The sequence below is a fragment of the Bufo gargarizans genome, chromosome 10, assembly GCF_014858855.1.
Source record: "Bufo gargarizans isolate SCDJY-AF-19 chromosome 10, ASM1485885v1, whole genome shotgun sequence".
Taxonomy (NCBI): domain Eukaryota; kingdom Metazoa; phylum Chordata; class Amphibia; order Anura; family Bufonidae; genus Bufo; species Bufo gargarizans.
In genome coordinates this window covers 36,359,946-36,372,581 of record NC_058089.1, presented here as the reverse complement: position 1 = coordinate 36,372,581, position 12,636 = coordinate 36,359,946, and the positions used below count along the sequence as shown (strand labels likewise).

Sequence of the window (12,636 nt, the reverse complement as noted above, 5' to 3'; positions counted from 1 at the left end):
TACGCTAATCAGCGAATCAGTGACTGCGGTGCGGTGGGCTGGGCGCTAAATGATTGCTAACTACCTAACCAAGGGGCCTAAACTATCCTAAAACCTATCAGTCAATACCAGTGGAAAAAAAAGTGACAGTTTACACTGATCACTTTTTTCCCTTTCACTAGGTGATTGACAGGGGCGATCAAGGGGTTAATTAAGGTGATGGGGGGTGATCTGGGGGCTAAGTGTGCTGTTTGGTGTACTCACTGTGATGTCTGCTCCTCTGCTGGAATTAACTGACCAAAAGAACCAGCAGAGAAGCCATTTAACACCTTATATTTATAAATATAAGGTGTTATATGGCTTGTGATTAGTTTTCTTGAAAATCATCAGCCTGCCAGCGATGATCATTGACTGGCAGGCTGATGATGTAATACCCCTCCAACTTTTGCCATCCCGCGATACGAATGCGTGGGCCGGCTTTGAGCGTCATCTCGCGCCAATGCGTGACTCTGCCTGAGACTGCCACCTCTGAACCGCGATCCTGCGTTAGACGGTCCGGAGGCGGTTAAAACCCCCTTGGTCGTGCAGTTCTTACCACCAAAGAAATTGCTTCCTCTTTTCACTCCTTTTATTCTGGGCTCTATTATTTAACATCTCCATCACTTGACCAGTTGGAGCCTGGGCTCTTGCCCCCTTCTTCGTTTGCTCATCTGTCTGAGGAGGATTCTGCCAGTTTGTAGAACCCTTTCATGGGTTTACAGCTAGATTCAACTTTTCAACTTCCCTTTTCCCTTTTCTACTCAGGATCTTTAATGAGGTATCTTCTGAGCTTCCCGGCCCAGTCCACAGAGGCATATATAGCAGTAATTCCTACACCTGGCAAAGATCCCCAAGTCTGTGTGAGTTATCGTCTGATTTCCCTATTGAGTGTAGACATTAAAATGTATACAAAACTCATGGCAAGTCAAATGAATGCTTTTCTAATCCATTTCGACCAGGTAGGGTTTGTGCCAGGGAGGGAGGCTCGTGATAACAGGCTGAAGACAATATCCCCCTTATGGTTCTCTCTCTGGACGCGGTGTAACGGGGTGCCGAAGGCACACTCGGTCTCCCATCAGCCGCAGACCTGCTGCTTAGCTTCGGGAGCGAGGATCTGTGTTTGACCTCGTTCCCAGGGCAGCTTTGCTAGCTGGGAGGCTTCCTGCTCCTGGGTCTGCCTTGAGCACCGAGCTGATCACTCGGTACTCGACTGGTCTGTCTGTCGGTCATGTGATGCTGGACAAGTCACATGACCCTCGCTCCCCACTGTAAATACAGGCAGCCTGCTGGCCACAAGTTGCCTGTTAATTTAGGTTCCTGGCATTTGTTGGATACCTGTATACTTACCTGATCTTGTTCCCTCGCGATCCTTTGCCTGCTTCTCCTGTACTACGCATCCCTCCTGGTATTTTGACCTCGGCTTCCACCTGACTATTCTTTGCGGACTCCTTTGATACTTCTCGACTCTCCTGGTATTTATGACCCCGCCTTCTCCTGACCATTCTTTGCTTATCCCTCTGTACTGCGTTGTCCTCTTGGTTTTGACCCGGTCCATTCACTATCCGTTATTTGTCTTGTCTGTCCTTCCCGCACGTATCCTAAGTTAGGGACTGCTGTCCAGTTGTCCCCTGTCATCAGGACTCGTGAGGCAAGTAGGCAGGGCCAGGTGAGGGTGGAGCGCAGTGGTCACTAACCGTCCCCCCTGTGTGTGTGTGTGTACGTGACCGTTACACGCGAAAACCCTTTGATCGAATTTCATGGCCCTCGTTACGTACTACTTTTTCCTAGATTGGCCTAGGCCCATGGTTTTCATCTAATATTCCCAGTCTATATCAATCCCCTTCTGCGCATATAAAAATCAATGGCACTCTTTCTCCCTCTTTTCTTATTCACAATGCCACCTGACAGGGATGCACGCTCTTCCCACTGCTTTATGTTTTGATCATAGAGCATCATATGACCTCCATTTGTCACAACCCAGATATTTCAGGAGTGGCCTTTGGTGGTCATTGGTATAAATGAGCTGCTTTTGGTGATGACCTTTTAGTGTATGTAACAAACCCCTTATTTCTTTACTCTGCAACGTACTCTGCAAGAAATTTCTCGCTTTGGGGTAAGGTCCAAGGTAATCTGAAGTTCTGAATGTTTCCCTTTCTGGGTCCACTGTTTTGTCTCTCAAAGCTTCTTTTCTCTTTTTCCAGCCCACTGTAGGTATCAACTATTTAGGGAATTACGATTGTCTTGTACTTATCCCAGTCATTTAGAGATAATTTCACCCCCTCCTTCAGCGGTTTAATAAGGATTTGCAGTCTTGGCGTCGTAGAGAATTCTCATGGTTTGGAAGAATCAGCATCATAAAAATTAATCTCCTACTGAAATTACTTTACCTTCTGCAGACCATCCCCATCCACATCCCTGCTACCTACTGGACCCAAGTCCGTTGCTGCTCATGAGGTTTGTTTGGTCTCCTGAAGGTCCTAGAATTAAATAGGAGATTCTTACTCGCTCTAAAGATGCAGTTGGGGCTGGTCTCCCGGATTGCCACCTATATTATTACTCCACAGCTTGCGTTAGGCTTCTGGACATGCTTTGCCTTGACAGCCCTGGGTGCATATTGCCCTGGAATCCTTTGCTTGCTCTTTAATAGCCCCCCTGGATCATAGGAAGTCCATGTCATGCCTCGGCTTCGCTGTCCTTTACCGCCAACCATACATTTGCTGTTCTGGCTAGTATTGGACCTCAAAATACTCTTATTGATTCTAAGGGCCTCTTTGACCCAATTACGGATAACTCTTTGTGTCCACCTGGGGCTTCGTCTTCGTCCTCACTGGAACAAAAGCACGCCCACTGATTGGTTGTTATGGGCAACTAAGCCTGTTCTACTTTAGACCAGTTTGATAAATGACCCCATATGTTTTTGTCTTTTTTCTTGTTTATTGTACTGTAAGTACAGGTGAAGTAGCACATTCTGACTATAAGCTTGCTTTATTAAAACACTATCATAATGCTGTTAGTATGTTATTTAGCTATTATGATACCATTTGCCTTCTTGTGTTGTAATTGTTACAATTGTTAAAATATAAAATTGAATAAAAGTCTTGAATGAGAAAAAAAAGTTACCAAATTCTGTAGCATTTACTTCTGAACATTATGCATGTCTATTCTAAGTAATCATGTGTAGTAGAAGATATATTATTCTTATTATATAATATACGTTGTGGTTTTCTGAATTGTCTAAATGATAAAATAAGGAAATTAACAGGCTCTCTATATCTGATTTTAAAAGATATTTATTGTTGGATCTTATACAGAGTTTTTATTTAATAAGGATTTTAAAACATTTGGTGTTTTGGTGTTCTGAAAGAATTAATATATGGGAGTGTGGGGGGCTTGTTGTTGGTATTATCACCCAAAATAGTGTGGTAAGGATGTGATGGAGAGTGGTGCGGATCTTGGGGGTATCAAAAGAAAAACTAAGGATGGTCGTGGAGGTGAAAAAGTATGGTATATATGTATAGAATATGTAATATAAAAATGTCCAATAGTGTCCAAGGAGTAGGTGTCCGAAAAAATTAATTTGTGTCTAGGAATGTCCAAAAATATATATGTCCAAAAATATAGGAATGTCCAAAGATATATAGTGTCCAAGGAATATACGGAAATTGTCCCAAAAATGTATATAAGGTGATTGTCCCAAAATATATAGGAATGGTAAAAATATATAAATATAAAAATATTTAATTGAAAAAAAGTAAAAATAGGGATAAAAGGATAAAAACAAAACTAAGAAAGGATTTGAGGTTGGTCCAGTATTTATAGAGTCTTTGCAGGTGTAAATGGCGAGCGTAAATATAGGTAATACTTATCTGCCGTCAGGGTTTTTCACTTTCTGTTTTATTACTGGTGGCGTCCCACACAGCAAATAATAGTACTCACCCTGCGGTCCGAGTTTGATACCTGTTTTGGTGGAGCAATAGTCGGTATGGTCATTCACACTGATGCACCTGATTGCAGATATTGGGGCCTATGGATATGGGGGCATGTATATTATTATAAAGGGGGTCTCATAAAGGGGGATCTCATAAAGGGACACATATATTATAAGGGGGCACAGCCCTTACATTATAAGGGGGCACGGCCCCTACATTATAAAAGGGCACAAGCCCCTACATATATTAAAATGGGTCACATGTATCCCACAGGGGCCTCCATGAGCCCCTGTGGGCCACTAAGGGCAGATGGGCGCAGATGCTGGGAACATCTGCGCACATCCTCCTATAACGTGATTAATGCATGCATATACAGTCATGTGAAAAAATTAGGACACCCTTTGAAAGCATGTGGTTTTTTGTAACATTTTTAATAAAAGGTTATTTCATCTCCGTTTCAACAATACAGAGAGATTAAAGTAATCCAACTAAACAAAGAAAACTGAAGAAAAGTCTTTTCAAGATCTTCTGTAAATGTCATTCTACAAAAATGCCTATTCTAACTGAGGAAAAAGATAGGACACCCTCACATGTATTCCCTCTTAAATTGGCTCAGATCTCACACAGGTATATCACACCAGGTGCACATAATTAGTAGATCGTTACTCTGCATGTTGAATGAGGCTTGCCCTATTTAAACCTCAGACATTTAGTTTGGTGTGCTCCTGACTGTTGAAGTGAGAGTGAGCACCATGGTGAGAGCAAAAGAGCTGTCAGAGGACTTCAGAAAAAAGATTGTAGCAGCCTATGAGTCTGGGAAGGGATTTAAAAAGATCTCAAAAGATTTTGAAATCAGCCATTCCACTGTCCGGAAGATAGTCTACAAGTGGAGGGCTTTCAAAACAACTGCCAACATGCCCAGGACTGGTCGCCCCAGCAAGTTCACCCCAAGAGCAGACCGCAAGATGCTAAAAGAGGTCTCCAAAAACCCTAAAGTGTCATCTCGAGAACTACAGCAGGCTCTGGCTACTGTTGATGTAGAAGTACATGCCTCTACAATCAGAAAGAGACTGTACAAGTTTAACTTGCATGGGAGGTGTGCAAGGAGGAAACCTTTGCTTTCCAAGAGAAACATCGAGGCCAGACTGACATTTGCCAGAGATAAAGTTGACAAAGACCAGGACTTCTGGAATAATGTTCTTTGGACAGATGAGTCCAAAATTGAATTATTTGGACACAACAGCAGAGGACATGTTTGGCGTAAACCAAACACAGCATTCCAAGAAAAGAACCTCATACCAACTGTGAAGCATGGAGGTGGAAGTGTCATGGTTTGGGGCTGCTTTGCTGCAGCAGGACCTGGTCAGCTCACCATCATAGAATCCACGATGAATTCTACTGTGTATCAGAAGGTGCTTGAAGAACATGTGAGACCATCAGTTAGAAAATTAAAGCTGAAGCGGAACTGGACCATGCAACATGACAATGACCCAAAACATACTAGTAAATCAACCAAAGATTGGCTGAAAAAGAAGAAATGGAGAGTCCTGGAATGGCCAAGTCAAAGTCCAGATTTGATTCCCATTGAGATGCTGTGGGGTGACTTGAAAAGGGCTGTACGTGCAAGAAACCCCTCAAACATCTCACAGCTGAAAAAGTTCTGCATTGAGGAGTGGGGTAAAATTTCCTCAGACCGATGTCGAAGACTGGTAGATGGCTACAAGAACCGTCTCACTGCAGTTATTTCAGCCAAAGGAGGTAACACTCGCTATTAGGGGCAAGGGTGTCCTATCTTTTTCCTCAGTTAGAATAGGCATTTTTGTAGAATGACATTTACAGAAGATCTTGAAAAGACTTTTCTTCAGTTTTCTTTGTTTAGTCGGATTACTTTAATCTCTCTGTATTGTTGAAACGGAGATGAAATAACCTTTTATTAAAAATGTTACAAAAAACCACATGCTTTCAAAGGGTGTCCTAATTTTTTCACATGACTGTATATCATACATGCATGCACGTGTTTGCATGCATATATGTATATATATATATGCATGCGTCTCTCTACATTTCCTCAACAGTATATAAGAGGGCAGTCTAAATAAATCCAATATGGCCACTGATGAAGAGGTAGGAACACCTCGAAACGCGTATGGCAACTTGGCATTATATTTTGCGACTACCCACCAATACCCACGCCTTGCTAAAAGGACCCTGGATTATCGCAACCACATAGGAAACATGCTTACGAATCTTTGAAGTATACAAATTTTTGAGGTTTGAGATACGAAGAAAAACTCAGCAACCGAACGGCTTACTACCATGTGTCTGATCACGTGAGACGCCGAACAAGCAGGAAAGAGCGCTCAACATACAGTGTGGACAAAACTAACCACCAGGAAGACCATACCGACTATTGCTCCACCAAAACAGGTATCAAACTCGGACCGCAGGGTGAGTACTATTATTTGCTGTGTGGGACGCCACCAGTAATAAAACAGAAAGTGAAAAACCCTGACGGCAGATAAGTATTACCTATATTCACGCTCGCCATTTACACCTGCAAAGACTCTATCAATACTGGACCAACCTCAAATCGTTTCTTAGTTTTGGTTTTATCCTTTTATCCCTATTTTTACTTTTTTTCAATTAAATATTTTTATATTTATATATTTTTACCATTTTTGGGACAATCTCCGTATATTCCTTGGACACTATATATCTTTGGACATTCCTATATTTTTGGACATTCCTATATATTTATGGACATATATATTTTTGGACATTCCTAGACACAAATTAATTTTTTCGGACACCTACTCCTTGGACACCATTGGACCTTTTTATATTATATATTCTATACATATATACCATACTTTTTCACCTCTACGACCATCCTTAGTTTTTCTTTCGATACCCCCAAGATCCGCACCACTCTCCATCACATCCTTACCACACTATTTTGGGTGATAATACCAACAACAAGCCCCCCACACTCCCATATATTAATTCTTTCAGAACACCACTCCAAATGTTTTAAAATCATTTTTAAATAAAAACTCTGTATAAGATCCAACAATAAATATCTTTTAAAATCAGATATAGAGTGCCTGTCAATTTCCTTATTTTGTCAATTTCCTTATTTTATCATTTAGACATCCATCAGTGGTTAGGTGAACCACTTTAGACAAGAGCACCACTCCAGGAAGTAATCTGGGAGAGACACTATTACTTCTGTACAAAGTTTTCTGAATTGTATTACCAGATTTAGGATAAGTTGAAATAACCAAATCATCAGGTTGGGCCTGAAATTGTTCCACACCTTCCCAGTTTTCAGCAATTCCAATACTCAATGGAATTCCATGTACAGGAACCAGTGTCTGAAGTGTGGGTCTGTCCATTGTTTTCACTCTGAGGAAAGGAAATGGCATTAGTGACATTTTTGCATTATATGAGATCCAGATACAAGCAGCTAAAAGTTCCAAATCAACTCACTCTTCACCACTCCAGTAGTTATACAAACTGGATTCCCAAAAAGTTAGGACACTAAACAAATTGTGAATAAAAACTGAATGCAATGATGTGGAGATGGCAAATGTCAATATTTTATTTGTAATAGAACATAGATGACAGATCAAATGTTTAATCCGAGTAAATGTATCTTTTTAAAGGAAAAATACGTTGATTCAAATTTTCACGGTGTCAACAAATCCCAAAAAAGTTGGGACAAGTAGCAATAAGAGGCTGGAAAAAGTAAATTTGAGCATAACGAAGAGCTGGAAGACCAATTAACACTAATTAGGTCAATTGGCAACATGATTGGGTATAAAAAGAGCTTCTCAGAGTGGCAGTGTCTCTCAGAAGCCAAGATGGGTAGAGGATCACCAATTCCCACAATGTTGCGCAGAAAGATAGTGGAGCTGGGTGTTAGCCTGCGAAAAAATTGCAAAGACTTTGCATCTATCATCATCAACTGTGCATAACATCATCCGAAGATTCAGAGAATCTGGAACAATCTCTGTGCGTAAGGGTCAAGGCCGTAAAACCATACTGGATGCCTGTGATCTCCGGGCCCTTAAACGACACTGCACCACAAACAGGAATGCTACTGTAAAGGAAATCACAGAATGGGCTCAGGAATACTTCCAGAAACCATTGTCAGTGAACAATCCACTGTGCCATCCGCCGTTGCCAGCTGAAACTCTACAGTGCAAATAAGAAGCCATTTCTAAGCAAGATCCACAAGCTCAGGCGTTTTCACTGGGCCAGGGATCATTTAAAATGGAGTGTGGCAAAATGGAAGACTGTTCTGTGGTCAGACGAGTCACGATTCGAAGTTCTTTTTGGAAATCTGGGACGCCATGTCATCCGGACCAAAGAGGACAAGGACAACCCAAGTTGTTATCAATGCTCAGTTCAGAAGCCTGCATCTCTGATGGTTTGGGGTTGCATGAGTGCGTGTGGCATGGGCAGCTTGCATGTCTAAAAAGGCACCATCAATGCAGAAAAATATATTCAGGTTCTAGAACAACATATGCTCCCATCCAGACGTCATCTCTTTCAGGGAAGACCCTGCATTTTTCAACAAGATAATGCCAGACCACATTCTGCATCAATCACAACATCATGTCTGCGTAGGAGAAGGATCCGGGTACTGAAATGGCCAGTCTGCAGTCCAGATCTTTCACCTATAGAGAACATTTGGCGCATCATAAAGAGGAAGGTGCAACAAAGAAGGCCCAAGACGATTGAACAGTTAGAGGCCTGTATTAGACAAGAATGGGAGAGCATTCCTATTTCTAAACTTGAGAAACTGGTCTCCTCGGTCCCCAGACGTCTGTTGAGTGTTGTAAGAAGAAGGGGAAACAGTGGTGAAAATGGCCTTGTCCCAACTTTTTGGGGATTGTTGACACCATGAAATTCTGATTCAACATATTTTTCCCTTAAAATGGTACATTTTCTCAGTTTAAACTTTTGTTCCGTGATTTATGTTCTATTCTGAATAAAATATTAGAAGCTGGCACCTCCACATCATTGCATTCAGTTTTTATTCACGATTTGTATAGTGTCCCAACTTTTTTGGAATCCGGTTTGTATCTTATTAGTTCTTACCATTGGACGCTGACACAGGGTCGACCTGATTGAGATGAAGAATCAGTTATAGAAATAAATACACTCCACACTGAACACAGAAGGGAAGAGGTATTAGGCCTGAAACCTAGGGAAAGGGAAATCGTCACACCTAGTGAGTCCCTACGCCGAGCCCTGACTGATATCAGTATGAACAGACCTTGATGGTAGGAATGTTCTTACACAGGAACCTAAGCCCAATCTCACCCTACCAGGGCCCTGCAGATAGTGTCAGGACACGGATGGCCTATTCCTTCCCTGATGAAGGAATAGGAGACCCCCTCAGTCCTAATAGCAGGTAGGGGAAAACAACAAACAAAAAAGAAGATAAACTTAACTTCCAGAAGTATGCAGATGAGCAGGAACTCAGAGAGAACCAACACCAGGACTTCCACAAACAAGGAGCTACCGCAACCGCATAGCATGATGGGTGAGGCCAGACTAATTAGAGGAGAAGGAATGACCACTTAAGCTACACCTGAGACAGGAGGTGTGGTCATCCCCAGCAACAACACAGAAAAGAGAAACCAAAGAGGCTGTCAATTACATGCAGTCTCCTCGATCTTCTAGTCCCTGTCACAGGTGGGACCGTGACACTATTGCACTCAGCAAGGAAAAGAAGCAGCACTTGGCTAAGTGCTCCTGAGTCCTCGTTCTAGCAATCGGCGGGAGGTCTCAGCGCTGGAAACCCCGCCGATGAACACTTTTGTTTTAATGGGGTATTTATTGATGAAAGCATAAAAATACTTGTCAGTGTAATACAGAAAAATTCAGGTATGAAACTTGAATATACTTCACATAAAACAATAATACTTGTTGGCATTCATCTTGCTATACACAATTTAGTGCAGTTAGTGCAATATCTGTGGCCGATGAACACTTTTGATATGTCCTTAAGCTATGGAGAGATGATAAGAGAACATGACATGTAGTCACCCTTCAATCCTATATATGCAGTTCACCTTAGTTATCTTATGGATTTAAAGCCCAAAGAAATGTTTAATCAAATGCTGACAATGCTAAAACAGAGTAATAGAGACTTCTGGGGGCAGGGCATCTCGCATGGCCGCATTTTAACAGCGCTTTAGTCTCTCCCACCAAGAAACTGCCTCCATCGGGGCACAGAAACAAAACAGGGACTGCATTCAAGAGGTAACATACCCCCGAGGCATCTACAGCCCGGAGAGCGCCATCCGACATCACCCCGGGGTCCGTGGCGGTAAGCCACAGAGCATATATGTAGGCTGCTGGGATGTGCAGCTGAGGCCTATTTCCTCTTCCTGACGCCAGCTCCCTTCACACAGCTTGGCATCCGGCCAGCAGCAGCACACACACCTGCCTAACGATACCCAGCTGGAGGATCCATGCAGGGAAGTCGCACAGCTGAAGCAGCCATAAAACAACAGGGCTGCCTAGGACTGCACCCTCACCGCCGAGGCCCCCACGCCCCTCCTATCCTGTACAAGTTGTTTGGCCAAAACAAGCCTGCTATCAGCACCAACGATTCCACCCCTCCTCCCCACCATGTTGTGGGGAGGGAAGCAAGACTGGAGTAACTTATGAGTACCTTTGATCTACCTTATGCTCCTCTGTGCCCGGTCGGCTCACTTGTCTTCACACAGTCATATAGGTCAGAGGGTTTTTCCCTTCTAGTCTGCAACTGCATGTTACTTCCAAGCCAACAGCGACACCTTGTCGTCTAAAACGTAACATCACTTGCTGCCATTCCTGATACATCCACAGTGCTCTGCTGCCAAGTTACACTAGAATTGTACTAGAATCTCCTTGATTTCACTCAAGACCCCCTACGATCCATGAGAATCACCCTCTCAGGTTTAAAAACTAACCATAGTAATATAGCTGCCTCACGACACGGAGCGGACTAATAAGACCTGCTGACACCCTCCTGATGTCGTAAGCGCCCTATGAGGCCCATCCTCCCAGGATTATAATGAAATCATGACACTAGACAGCCAGACTTAGAGCTAACAGAGATTATGGACAAATTTGTGGCCAAGAACTCTTCTACAACTACATGCAAAACTCCTCCCAGGCGCACTCTGTTCCAACCGCCACTGATACCGCAACCAAAATGTCTAAATCCATGGGCAAACTGACAAAAAAAGTGCCCAATACTACCCAAAGACTCTCCCAATCAGCCTCAGATATACTTTTCTCTGCTGAACTTATAACAGGCGGCGACATTACACCACCTAATCTCTCTTTTAGATACGCCCCTTCGCTCTCCCCTGAAGAGGACCCCAACCACGCTTTTACTGTGGCACAAGAAGTTTCTCGGGTTCTACTACCCCTCTTTGACAAGAGACTGGAGGTACTCCACTCCTCTATCAACTCTGCCTTACAACTGATCACTACGAACTCCCAAAAAATCTCAGACCTAGAGAATAAATACACAGCCCAGGAGATAACTATATCCAATCTGGAATGCACCATAACACAATGCAGAAAAACAGAGTCTACTCTAACTGCTAAACTGGAAGACCTTGAAAATCTGAATCATCGCAACAACCTTAGATTCATAGGTGTCCCGGAGAGCATCCTAGGAGAGGACTTACGTACCTCACCATAGACCTACCTTCAGCGCTGAGATTGGAGCTGTTGATTGATAAACTTCACATCGAACTGGCACACAGAATTGTACCACCTAAGCCATCTGGTGTGGACAACCTGAGACCTCGCCTGGTCATCGCAAAATACCTGAACTGGGCAATCAAAGAGCAGATCTTACGTGTCTATCAGCGCCAACGCACCCTGAAAATACCAGGCCACTCTTTTACTTTTCCGAAACTTTTCTGCAACAGTCTCCCAGCATTCCCCCCAATATGTCAAAGTCTGTACGACAGGGCAATCCGATTCCAGCTGATCTATCCGGCAAAGCTACGGGTGCTGGCTAATGGCAGACAACTTATCTTTGAGGATCCACGTGACACCCACTGCCACTTCCAACTGGTGTCACGGTCCCTCCCGTGACATGTCAGAAGATCAAAGAGACTGGCTACACGTGAAGGGAGCTGTCTCTTTGGTCACTTTTGCTTTAGTGTTGTTGTTCATGACCACACCCCTTGTTTCAGTTGTAGCTTAGTGGTCATCACTCCTCCCCTATATAGTCTCCAAAACCACAATTTTTCGTTCGGGTCAGTGCAGCTATGGATCCTATGTCTGCACTGGTCGAACGGCTGTAGGGTCTGTCTTTGGAGATAGCTGACATCCGCATGACCGTCTTGCAGAGCCAGAGAACACTGAACATAAGATTGCCCTTCCGAACAGATTTTCCGGGGGTAGCGACAATTTCATTCGGTTCAGGGATCGTGTAAATTGTACTTTAAGCTGCGTCCATACTCTTGTGGGGATGAGAACTAACGTCCATACTCTTGTGGGGATGAGAACTAACATGTGAGTATGATCATTTCATTGATCAGTCTTGGACTTTTAATCTGCCGACCGGATCACAGTCCCTCCAGTCGGTAGATTAATTTTTTAGAACCTTGGGTCTTATTTATGATGACCCGGATCGGATCTCTCTGGCCGAGATCAAGTTATGTGG

General features: G+C 43.2%; 1 protein-coding gene across 12 annotated transcripts in view; it reads right to left on the bottom strand.

Moving 5' to 3' along the window:
• LOC122920160 (sulfotransferase 1 family member D1-like) overlaps positions 1-12,636 on the bottom strand; it is an 83,601-nt gene that overhangs the window by 27,634 nt on the left and 43,331 nt on the right. For 3 of the 12 annotated variants that reach the window (XM_044269396.1, XM_044269398.1, XM_044269395.1), the window contains one exon: positions 7,204-7,352. In XM_044269396.1, the coding sequence (XP_044125331.1) occupies positions 7,204-7,342 (139 nt within the window). In that variant the 5' untranslated portion in view covers positions 7,343-7,352. Of the gene's footprint in view, positions 1-7,203; positions 7,353-10,232; positions 10,352-10,638; positions 10,861-10,918; positions 10,941-12,636 lie in introns of those variants that run through there. The other 9 variants (XM_044269403.1, XM_044269401.1, XM_044269399.1 and 6 more) reach the window with 8 other exon arrangements.